The sequence below is a fragment of the Aulonocara sp. 'chitande type north' Nkhata Bay genome, linkage group LG1, assembly GCF_057382095.1.
Source record: "Aulonocara sp. 'chitande type north' Nkhata Bay isolate Kocher_YH1m ecotype deep benthic linkage group LG1, A_spYH_male_GT1.1, whole genome shotgun sequence".
NCBI classification, from domain to species: Eukaryota; Metazoa; Chordata; class Actinopteri; order Cichliformes; family Cichlidae; genus Aulonocara; species Aulonocara sp. 'chitande type north' Nkhata Bay.
In genome coordinates, this window is record NC_141344.1 from 7185700 (window position 1) to 7198592 (window position 12893).

The 12893-nt window shown below is 40.8% G+C and overlaps 1 protein-coding gene across 3 annotated transcripts in view; it reads left to right on the top strand.

Annotated features, from left to right (window-relative positions):
* Positions 1-1134: 1134 nt before the first annotated feature.
* The window catches only part of ntrk3b (neurotrophic tyrosine kinase, receptor, type 3b), a 229631-nt gene continuing 217872 nt past the window's right edge, over positions 1135-12893 (top strand). For all 3 annotated transcript variants that reach the window (XM_086311146.1, XM_086311226.1, XM_086311314.1), the window contains exon 1: positions 1135-1725. In XM_086311146.1, the coding sequence (XP_086167272.1) occupies positions 1484-1725 (242 nt within the window). In that variant the 5' untranslated portion in view covers positions 1135-1483. The remainder of the gene's footprint in view (positions 1726-12893) is intronic.

Genomic DNA, 12893 nt, shown 5'->3' on the forward strand with positions numbered 1-12893 from the left:
ATCACTCCAAACTGTAAAGCTCAAATATACAGTTAAATTAGCAATAAAGCACAAATCATTATTTGAGTATATACTCAAGGTAGAGATTCTGTTTAATTATTCTTATACAATTTGTTTACCTAAGGGGTAATTGTTTCAACCTGCAGTATTTTCCAATAATGTGGCTCTAGTGGCTCTGTGAATCTTCAACTGGGAAAAGCTATCAAGCTGGATATTTCAGGAGACTACATTCTGTGTTTACCTTTAGTCAGACACAAAAGCAAATGTTTAAAATGGAAAATCAGAGAGCTGTCACTACTTGCCCAGCTGCTGATACTGTTTTGTCTGAGTCATAGTTTCTTTCTCTTGCTAGTATGAGCTATAGAGCCATAGTGGGCGCGTGGATGGAAAACAGCCATGTTGAAATTATCCTTCAAAGTCACTCAGTGACTCGTTTGGGATGTTTGAGCTTCACTGTGCAGAATGATGTACTGCAGAGTTTGACACTCAAATGCTCTTTTTTACATCCGTCGGCTGAAAGTGGAAAGTTTCTCCTAAGTTCACCTAAAATGTGACTTTTGGTGAACTTTTAATGCCTGAAGGAGTTCAGCTTGACTGATGAATGCTTGCATATTCATAGGTTCTGAATTTTTTAGTCAGGTGGAGGTGTAAATGCCATTTTAAAAATTTCTAACTAGCTATGTGAAGATTTTTAATGTAAAAATATCCGACAAAAATGACCATTTTAAGTGCATTGGGTGTTCTTATACAGGTAATCCTCAGTAGCTTCTTGGGGGAAATGTTTTGGGAATTCTTCCAACAAGTGGGTCTAATCTTATCTCACGAATAAAAAAGATAACATAAAATAACAATAAATAATTTATCTATCAATCCTCCAGTAAAATCTCTTGCAATTTTTTTGGACAGAATCAGCTTATCGCCCCTGCATTTTTACTTTTTAAATCTTATATCAGGCTACATGTTGCTCTGTAGTCCTGCAATCCTTGTATAGTGCAGTTGTAATCACTGTTGATTGCATGCAGTTTCTGCAGGTGTCAGTATGACTGTAGCCGGTAGGAGGGACTTGATGCTCCAACTTCTCATTTTGTGTCTCTCTGCTCTCTAGCCAGTCGTCCTGGTCCTGCTTGGAGAGAGGCGACGACGACATCAGAAGCACGGCATTAAGGGGAACACCATGCATCGTGTGCTGTCAAGACGAGTGGACGCTCACATTTTTTCGCTTTGTTGTTTTTGATTTGCGTTATTTTTGTTGCGTCTTTTCTTTCTTTCCTCCCCTCCTCCTCCTTTTCACCCAATCTCTGACGCGCAAGGACACTACAGCATCCATCCACGGCAGAAACGCTCGCATAGAGCATCCTCTGTATAGACGCACCAACCATCCTCCTCCTTCCTTCCTCCCACTCTCCTGCTCTTCTCTTTTGTCGTTCTGTTCTAACCCAGAGGACATCGGGACCTCTTCTATTTCCCCACTTTGCCCGGAGACATGGATCTATGGTTTCATTCGATCCGGATTTGCTGGTGGAGGGTTTTGTTTCTGATGAGCATTTTCCAGGACTATCTGAGCTCCATGCTGGACTGCCCGCCGACCTGCAGCTGCTCTCAAACAGAGATCTTTTGCAATAAGTCCGACAACGGCAGGTTTTTCCCTTTACTCGCCCTGCAAGATACTGGGAGCAATGGGACCAGCGTTGACATAGCGGAGTTATTCAAAAACATCACCTCTATGTAAGTACATTGTACGGATTGTGCCGTGCGTTTCGGAATCATTGATTGATCCCATTCCCTGTATGTTGCTTTCTTTGCATTGATCCGACTTGTTGGCTGATATTTTTTTTAATTCTTAGACTTTTTACACTTCTATTGGTCTCCTTAATGCCCAAAGATCCCCAAGCCATATTTGATAAATGGTCTTGAATGGAGGGTAAATGCGCTTGTTTTCCCTCACGTGCCCAATTAGTCAAATCACTTGCAGCTTAGCAATAAATTGCTCGGTCTTGAACCTGGGCAATGAATGTCGAATGTGTCTCTCCCCCCATCCCTAGTGTGTCCCCATAAAGTTGCTCCTCCGCAGCGGCACCGCAGGCCTACACGTCCAAATGACAGAAGGATGTTGCGGAGAACCTCACATCACCCATCCGCTTGATTTCCGTCGTCATGTACAGCAACTGTTCTGACAGATTGTGCTAAATGAAACAGAAGTAAATGGCGCAGTAAGGTCAACCAGTTACATTTTGAGCCCGCATCCTCTGAGAACGACGCGACCTGACAAACTTTATTGTGTCCAGATTATGCGGAGCGGATTGGGATGTGAAAACGTCACTTGTGGCTTTTTCTCTCCTTTCCACAGAGATGGACATGCAGAAATATTGGTTTCATAAAGGCTTTGCTCAAAACAGAGGCGCTATGTATGATGACGGCAGACTACCCCCCTCCTCCTCCCTCTCCTCCACCACCACCCACCCACACACCCCCAGAAGTACATTCTCATTCTGCATCCTACACCCCCTCGCTCTCCTCTCTCTCCCTCTTTCTCTCTCGCTCTCTTTCCCTGGCATCGATCCTCCCTGCTAACATCAAAGCTTTCTTTCTTGAAAAGTCAGGGGAGGAAGAAAAAAAAGCAGAGCTCGGGCCTTAAATAAGACCTCTGGTGTCGATGAAGCTGATTTGCATATAAAGTAAACATCTCCCGTTAACGCACTGGAATTCCCCGCACGGTTTCCTCCGCGTCGTCTTACGCCACAAAGGACTTTTGCTGTCATCAGTTTTGGTATCCCGTTTACCCTTTATCCGTCTGAGGCAGACAACTTATTTTGTGACACGGTTCATCGCTTCCCCGTGCCGCTAGAGGGTAGCCTGGTACCCTCTATAATCTGGGAATCAAGTGCTGTCTTTACAACACAGGAGTCATTTACGTGACTGTTTTATCGGGGGTACTTTTTCTGTAAGGAATAAGCACAGGTTTAAAGCTCGGCTGTATTAAAAGGAAAGGAAGGAAGAAAGGGTCAGAGTTCACGGCGCACTAGTGATTAGTGTGACCCTCGAGTGACCCTCGTATAAAGATTTCCTTGCCGTGAAACCTGCTCGTTTCACATTTATCTCTCCTCTCATCCACTGAAGTCAACAACCTCTTAGATTGCCAGTTAAAAATGCCAAATATTCAGTTCATACCAAGCACAAAGTCACGCATTGATCGCCTTTTTTGCCTTTGAGAAAACCTAATGCAACTGACCCAGGACTAATTGTGCATTTCATGGCCCCTGGCCAGCTGGCGGCTTTTTTTTTTTTTTTTTTTTTTGGCTGCTCAGTATGGATGGCAACCTCCACTAGCACCAGCAGCAGCTCAGTAACAGCATATCAGCATATACTGCCCAGTGTCACATGAGCTAACACGTCTGATTTAGCTGTGCATTCACACCACGCAGCAACAATAATTAGCTATTTAATATATAGTAATTACTTTGTATTCAAAGATTGTAATCATTTATGTTAAAATGCTACAGCACAATCATTTATAGCATCTCTACAAACATGTATTACCATAAATGATGTTCAAAGCTCAATGCTAATTTATTATCTGGCCAGAAGGTGTGACCTTAAAAAATAGTAACTGGTGCATTGTAATAAAGAGCACTCAGAGACTGGGGCCACATAAAATCCACGATCCCTTCTCTTTGCAAGTGGGGAGATACATGTGTTTTGATGACATGAATTCTATTTCATTCATCTCAGGAAATATTCAGAGGTGAGGGGACAATTTATGGAGATAGAAAGCTAGAGTGAGGGCTCCTAGCTGGAACTGTGGAGGGGATGGGTGGGTGATTGGCCAGCCAAAGAAAACTGCCAAGTCCAGATAATAGTTTTCCCAGTTCTCGCACATTAGAAATTCATCACAAGAGGCATCACTGCTTGAAGTGGATAAGATAAGGCCTTGCTGTTATGCTTGAGGGGGAAAAATGGTTCTCTGAGAGCAGCTGAAGCATTTGACGGGTTTGTGTAAGTGTGGCTCTGAGCACAGGTGCGTATTTGTTTTCAAAATCCAATCAGCTTTTCCACCTCGAGTGATGACATTTGGTCTCATTTTGTTTTGTTTGTTTCTTCTTTTTTTCTTTCTTTTTTTGCTGAAAGTGTGGTTTGTAAAGGAGAGGCTAAAGTGTCGGACCAATCTCTATGGTCATTACTGCGCTGTCAAACTGCTAAACGTCTCCAATGTATACTTGGAGAAAAATCACCCTTGCAACCTCCCCATCTCTTGCGTACTTAAGCTGATCCTTAAATTCAACAATGCATCCATGCAATCACTGTCATTACTGGAGTTGTTGCAAAGCGCTGAACTAAAGCCGTATTTCACGGCAGACATTTTGGCTTGTAATTGCAGGAAAAGCACAGACTTCAGTTATATTAATGATGCGTGCATTGCACTTAGAGATGATCCTGGTATTGTGCATGCTGGCTGACTAGGACAGCTTATAGGAACCTGTATTGTAAATGGATAATTAACGATGTCTTTAATTCCATGGACGCTTGTCCTGCTGTGGCACAAAATGTCTGTTGTGAAAAAAAGCTTTCAATCAGTTTGCCACTGTGAAGGTAAAAGTGTGAAAGGTCCATCTTTGATTGTGTGATAGTAATCAACCTATGATCTTGCTGCAGTTTCAATGGTAGTAGAAACGTATTCCCAGTCTTAGTTACAAACAGTTCATTAAGATATGAAAATGATATGAAAATGAAAACCGCAAAGCCCTAAAGTGCTGAAATGTGATGTCTGCTGTGCACAAGATAAAAGCACATCATCTGAAGATTTTTTTTGAAGCATCCGCTTTAACGAAACCGTTGGTATGATCTGAAATTTTACAGATAATTACCAAGTTCCCTATATCTGTTTGCAGTGTTCAAGTGTAGCATTTTACAATTTTCTACTTCACTTACTTAAACATGAGGGGAGAAAGGTAATGTTTTCCAGATTCTCAAAATGTAGTTTAAAGTTGAACTGCTTTTATATGGGTTTATGGCACTGTACTGTATTTTGCATGTCTTAATCCTGTACGGGTTTAGTATTTGTCCAATTCAAACATCTTTAAAGACATATAGCACATGTAGATTAAATAAGACGGCTCTGGTGTGTAGAAAAAACCTACAAAAAGATTTTTTTAAAAACCAATTTGACTCTTTCTCCTCTGTTAAAACAAAACTCTGCATATTTTTGTATTTTTGGCTTAAAAACTGTATAAATAGAGGTACTTCATTGAAACTTCAATTGTCAGTGAATAGTGATGAGCAATTTTAAAGTCAACCACCTAATTCTGTTTTAGTTCTCCTTTAGCTCATCTTTAGACACCTTCAAGTACAACCAAGACCTTTGTGTGTCCTGTGGTACCTGATACTGGGATCCTGGCAGCAAATAATTTCCCATGGGGTGAAACCCAGCAATTAAGATGTGGTTAAAATACAATCTTTCGACTTGATAGAGTTTTACAAAAATATTCCACGAACTGTGTAGGAATTAAAAAAAATTTATGCACACGGCCTCATTTTCAGATGCTCAAGTATAATTGACAAACTAGCTAAATCTCGTTTCTTCCCATGAAATACTCTGCCAGGCCATTACTGTGGCCACATTCAGTTGCTGCCTTTTGGTGGGTCTCTCTGTGTTTAGTTTGGCATGTTTGGGTTGAGATCTGGTGTGTGACTTGGTCTTTGGAGAAGATCCCATTTCTTTGCCTTTAGAAACTCTTCGAGTGCTTTTGCAGTATGCTTTGAATCATTATCCATTTGTACTGTGAAGCACTTTCCAATCAGTTTTGCAGCATTTGACTGATTCCGAGAAGAGAGGATAGCCCTGTACATTTCAGAAATCAACTGTTTTCTTTAATATGCAATAAACACTATTGACCTCCACTGCCAGGCCTCCACACTCCACTCGCTGTACTTTTCTCTTTAGTATTTAGTATTTATTTATTTATTGTCATTGTCAAGAACAATGAAATTGCGTTTGGGGCTTCCATACAACCCAAAAAAAAGAAGAAAATAATAAATACCCCTTAAAACCCAAGTGTACATATTTAACCCAGTGTGACTCCAATGCAATAAGACAATCCTTAGCAATAATGTTCGTAGAAATTCAGACAAAGACCTGAGAAACATGACAAAATACAACAATGCAACCCATTCAGTATTATTGTACTGTGAGATATGATATCAGATATGATAGTTATCTATTTAAGAAAGAGGGGGGGGGGGGGCAGGAGGGGGAAGAGAATAAAGATATGATGCACCAATGCAGACCAGTTCATTACTATTAAGAAGTTGGATATGGTTATTGTCCGTGAGAGGGGGGCAGAGAGTTCAGGAGCCTCACAGCCTGTGGATACAGGCTGTTGGCCAGTCTGGATGTTCTGGCCTGTATAGACCTGTACCTTCTCCCTGAGGGCAGCAGGCGCGCAGGGTGATGTTGGTCCCGCAGGATACTGTGCACCCTCCTCAGACAGCGAGTGGGGAAGATATTACTGATCTCTGGCAGACTTGTTCCAATAATTCTGCCAGCTTCTTTCACCACCCGCTGGAGTGCTTGCTGATCGGCCTTGGTGCAGCTGGGGAACCACACTAGAAATCCATACGTCAGAACGCTGCTGATGGCACAGTTGTAGAAGTTCAACATCAGAGATCTGGGAATGTGTGCGCTCCGCAGTCTCCTCAGGTAGTAGAGGCGCTGTTGGGCCTTCCGTACAACTGAGGTGATATGGTTGCCCCAGGACAGGTCCTCGGTCACAGTTACCCCCAAGAATTTAAAACTGCTCACCCTCTCCACCGCCTCACTGCCAATGAAGAGAGGCAGATGGTTGTTATGGCCCCTCTTCCGGAAATCTACAATGATCTCCTTGGTCTTTTTGGTGTTTAAGACCAAGTTATTGTCGTGGCACCATGACTCTAGTTGTTGCACCTCTGTCCTATAGTTTGTCTCATCATTGTTGGATATAAGTCCGAGCACTGTAGTGTCATCTGCAAACTTAACAATGAGATTGGACGCGCAGGAGGAAATACAGTCATGGGTGAAGAGAGTGTATAGCAGAGGGCTCAGAACACACCCCTGAGGGGCACCGGTGTTGACCACAAGGGTGGAAGAGGTGTTCTTACCCACTCTGACACTCTGTCTACGGTTAGTGAGGAAGTCCACAATCCAGTTGCACAGAGAGGAGTTAAGTCCCAGTTGGTGGAGTTTGGGACGGAGTTTGTATGGCCGGATGGTATTAAAAGCCGAGCTGTAGTCTACAAAGAGGAGCCGTGCATAGGTGTTCCTGTGTTCCAAGTGCTTCAGTAATGTGTGCAGCACTGTGGCGATCGCATCCTCGGTTGACCGGTTCTCCCTGTATGCAAACTGGTGCGAGTCCAGGGATGGTGGAAAAGCAGCTCTGATGTGTTTAATGACCAGTCTCTCCAGGCAGTGGAAACAGTCCTGAAGCATCGGAATAGCGTCCTGCGGCCATGTTCTCACGGTTTTGGTTGTAATCCCAGTGCTCTTGATCTTTTGTGTGTATATTGGGTGTAGCAGAAGGGAGAGATGGTCTGACAGACCCAGGTGGGGATAAGCCTGGGCTCTGTACGCATTCGTCATGTTGGTGTACACCTGGTCCAACGTTCTATCTCCTCTGGTAGCACACTTCACATTACGGTGGAAATTGTGAAGTACAGATTTCAGGTCCGCGTGGTTAAAATCCCCAGCCGCAATAAAGACACTGTCCGGGTGTGCTACCAGGCTGTTATTGATGCTGCTGCTCAATTGTGCTAACGCTAGCTTAGCATTAGCATCTGGTGGAATGTAAACAGCGCAGATGTAAACGGCAGAAAATTCCCGAGGGAGATAGAATGGACGGCACTTTAACACCAACAGTTCTACCTCTGTACTGCACAGTTTTTCCGTTACCGTGACGTTCGTGCACCAAAGGTTGTTAATATAGATGCACAGCCCCCCGCCAGTCTTCTTACCCGAGTCCGCAGACCTGTCGGCTCGATAGGCGGTGCGGCCTGCTAGATCGATAGCCGCATCGGGAATGGCGCTGTCCAGCCAGGTTTCAGTGAAAATCATGCACGAACAGTTATTAAAAGTCCGTCGAGTGGCGATCTGCAGTCGTATTTCATCCAGTTTGTAACGGATTGAACGGGCGTTGGAGAGGAATATGATCGGGAGTGGTGGTTTAAACGGACTAGTCTTTAGCCGTGCCCACAGGCCTCCCCGCTTGCCTCTCTTCTGCCTCCGCTCGCAACGTCTCCTCCTGCGGCTTGCTGTTGCGGGTAGCCCCAATCATTCTGGTACAAGCCAATCTTGGTTGTCCAACAATTTTCTTGGACACGTTTTCCTGGTGAAGTCTAATCTGGCCTTCATGTTCTTGGGTGTAACCAGTGGTTTCATCTTTGTTGTAAGCCTTTTGTATTTCTATTCATGAAGACTGTCCTGATTGTAGACTTTGACCCTTGAGCATGTCCTTGATTTGGCTATCTCATCCACTTGAGTTATCTTATGGTCTTTTGGATTTGTTGGTTTTGCAGAGCTGGCCAGTGCAATGGAAAATGGCCTGTATTTGTATAGCGCTTTTACTAGTCCCCCCTAGGGACCCCAAAGCACTTTACACACCCAGTCATCCACCCATTCACACACACATTCACACACTGGTGGAGGCAAGCTACAGTTGCTTCTTTTTAAGAATGTACCAGATTGTTGATTTGATCTCTCCTAACCTTTTTGCTATCTCTCTGGTAGGCTTCTTTTGGTTTTTCAGTAAATGATGGCTTCCTTGCCTTGTATTGACAGTTTTTTGGACCTGATATTGAGAGTTCCAGTGAAAAACGAAATGCAAGTTCAACACTCGAAATCAATTCTACATCTCTTATCTCCTTAACTATTCCTGGATTTGTAAGAGAACAGGCCACACCTGGCCTTCATGGTTTTTTTATTTTATTTATTCAGTTACTTATCTTAGTATCTTAACAGATCTCATTTTAAGTAGTGTAGAGGCCTGGTTATTGTCGTGGTTGATTTGTGTGCCTAGAACTGTTCCTGAACAGTTTTTTCAATGTGTTGGGGTGCATCGTCTACCTTGGCAGACTATTGACTTGTAGTGTTGTAGTGTACCATTAACTGGCTGGGACCCACCCAAGGGTCCTAAATAGAACATATCTTTGTAATTGTGGGATTTTTCTTTTTTCTTTTTTTTTTTTTTTTGAGATTGCAATTTTCCATTAGAAGCTGCATATTACGCAGTGAACGCGTTCCTATGGCACAATTGTGATACCATTTTTATTGGAGGTCGAGACTATAAAGCTGATAAACTGTGTATAATTGAATTTCTTCACAAAATAGCAGCAAAAATCCCTTCAGTTTTTCATGGATAGGTTTCAAACATCCACACGGAGATTTAAAACGTGTAATATTTGTTTTAATGTCACACCATATCATGATGTCTTATGATGTCATTCAAATGCACATTTTATGATGGGTTTTTGTTTTTATTGCTGGCAGTCATGTTGTCTCGTGTGAACGTAAAAAATCCAACATCCTCTATTTGCCTTTGAAATGAGAAGCCTCTTCCACAAGTATTATAGCATCAGCTTCTTTAATGTCAGCTCTTTCTTCAATCAAAGAGATTTATGTGGATTGTAAAATTGCCATCTGTTTATCTGCAAACAAACAGAGTCCCGCACTCTTAAATGATTTACTGTTTATCTGCTTTGCAAAATGCAGCTTGAAGTTTATCGTTTAATATCTCTGAAATCTATAGGAATGTGTGTAGTCTCATTTTCAAAGTCGAAAGCCCTTCCATCATAATGTTGTGTTTATCTTTATTAATCTCGTTACTTGCAGCAGGGGTCACTTTTAAATGTAATAAGCTGCCATCTCCAGTATTTATTTAAAAACTTTATGTGGATACTGCCTTCTTACTTTTTCAGTTTTTAAAACAGCACGGCTCAGCTTTAAACTATCGATCTTTGGACAACTTCAAGTACACATTTTCTATGAAACCAGCTTACAGATGCTGCCAAAGAAACCTGAATTACACAGCAAGGTCTGCTCAGGTGGCTTGTGTAGGCTGCAAGTGTCCCCTGGTTCAGACACTGTGTGTTACTGCATTACATAAACTCAGCGTTTTCTCTACCTCTTGTAGCTCATGTGCAGCCCACAGACTGTGTAACTGTAGCCAATAGCAACTTCAGTCCAGATATATCCGCTACAGAGATCTTGTGTAAGGCTTCTGAATGGGAATTTGATAAGTGAACATTTGTAGATTTTTATTGAAATCGTTACAAGTGGAGTATGTTCTGTTCAGCTGAGCTTTTGGAGTATCAGTTGAACCCATATTGAAAAAGATCTTGTACATTGAATCACCTGTTTTGAGGGGCACTCCAGCATTTTAGGGTTTGGCTTTCCATTATGTTGGAGGACTTAAAGAATGATTAAAATCAAAATCATAAGCAACGATCTACTAAATTTTAGCTTGTACTACTAGTTTAGCTCCAGAAATAGTAGAACATCCGTTTCCCATATTACAATTTCCTATTATGTTAGTATTTAGTATTTAGTATTTATTTATTTATTGTCATTGTCAAGAACAATGAAATTGCGTTTGGGGCTTCCATACAACCCAAAAAAAAGAAGAAAATAATAAATACCCCTTAAAACCCAAGTGTACATATTTAACCCAGTGTGACTCCAATGCAATAAGACAATCCTTAGCAATAATGTTCGTAGAAATTCAGACAAAGACCTGAGAAACATGACAAAATACAACAATGCAACCCATTCAATATTATTGTACTGTGAGATGTGATATCAGATATGATAGTTATCTATTTAAGAAAGAGGGGGGGGGGGGGGGGCAGGAGGGGGAAGAGAGTAAAGATATGATGCACCAATGCAGACCAGTTCATTGCTATTAAGAAGTTGGATATGGTTATTGTCCGTGAGAGGGGGGCAGAGAGTTCAGGAGCCTCACAGCCTGTGGATACAGGCTGTTGGCCAGTCTGGATGTTCTGGCCTGTTTCATTAGACCTTTGCTAAATGTCGTGTCTCTGCTTCCAGACTTACTGACATTTAATATTTGTCTCAACATTATTATATCAGCTTTCACATTCTGCTTATATCTCGTTGTGAGGAGTAAAGTAATTTTTAAAAAATGGATAGAAAAGAATGTTTTTATAAAGTTTGCATTTTTTTGTCATGGTCAGTGCATTAGGACTAAACGTTTAAAGCAATTTGTCCCAAATCATTTGGTACAAGACATCAGTTGTTTATCACCTGTGAGCTGCTAATACTATAGACGCTTGTAGGTGCTCAAAAAAGGTAAATGCTCAGCACCCACACCCAAAAACCACAATCTGCATCACTAGGTAATATAAACATTTGAAACAAAAAAGAAGGTGTACATCTTAGCAACATAAGAAATTTACAGGAAAGATCAACACATGCACACTACAGATTGTTCTCAAGTTAGCGCAAGCCTGAAATTGATCTGTTTACAGGATATGATAGGGCAGTTTGTATGAGTTTCACTACTTTGGTGGTTCCAAAGTTTTCACCCTGCCACATTCACAGAACTGCAACCTGTAGCTATTAGGGTTATGTTATGCTGATTTTAAGAAAAAATGTATAATTTCCTTAATTTTATATTTTAATATTTAACTGGATTAACTATTACAGTAATAATAGTTAATAATTAGTTAGTAATATTTTTTTACTTTAGTGATATATACCACAAGTTTATTTTTCAGCCTTGCAGCTCAATTTAAAGAAGTAGCATTAGTAAAAGATAAGAACAATATCCATGATGGGAAACATGAGAACTAACAGGAAATCAAATGACGTTTTAGACATTTTATAATGTTGTCTGCTTTATTTTATAAAAGCACCCTTGAATACTACAGTTGATGAGTTTCAGATGTTTTAAAAATTACTTTATATTTATGTCTGTTTGGAAAATGGTAGATGACTACCTGTTTCCAAGATGCAGTAAGCTGGAACAAATGTCATAGGGGTTTATAACTCCCTGTAATACGGAATGTCAGATGTATGCAGTGGCGTAGAACGGTACACACCTTCCTTCTCACTGAGAAACTCCTACCTTCCTTCCCCTCCTTAATTCTGTCATATTTATTCATTACCTTTGGACGTTACTCCTCTTTACCCACTTCTTTCTCTTTGTTTTCTTTGTGTTGTGATGTTTTGATGTCTGTTTTTCTGATGCCCAGTTCACCTGACTCTGGTTGTAATTTTGATTTATTTTTCTTTGTCATGATCATATTTCACTTTGAGGTTTCCATAATATTGATTTTGTTTTATTATTTAGGACCGAGAATCATTTTACAAGCTTGCTGAGGCTTCTCTTTGTGATCTGTGTTGGTATAATTTGAACACACAGTTAAATTCTGCCTAAACTTCTGTTATTAGCATATGAAGAACAATGAGCAGAGATTTACACCTGACACCAGCCTTGGAAATCTACTCAGCAAATATCACACTGTATTATATTACCGCACCATTTCTGCACCGTTACTCCCGATTTCTTCGCAAAGTGGTTGATTCATTGACTCATGATTCAACAGTTGATTTTTAAAATATACATATTAACATGTATTCTTTAGGCTTACTACTTATTCCCAAACCTTCCTTTCTCCAACCTTTGTTTTATATTACATAAATTAGGCAAAATTATATGAATTTAAAATATTATATGAATTGTTAAATATACTGCGTACATTGTTTATTTAAATACAATAAATAAAATAAAATAAATAAACTGTGCAGTATGGAGAAGAGAAGACAGAAATGTGATATCTGAGTCTTAAAAAAAGTAAAGCAAAAGTACTCTTACGTCATTTTCAGTAATATTAACTACACTTTTTTTTTA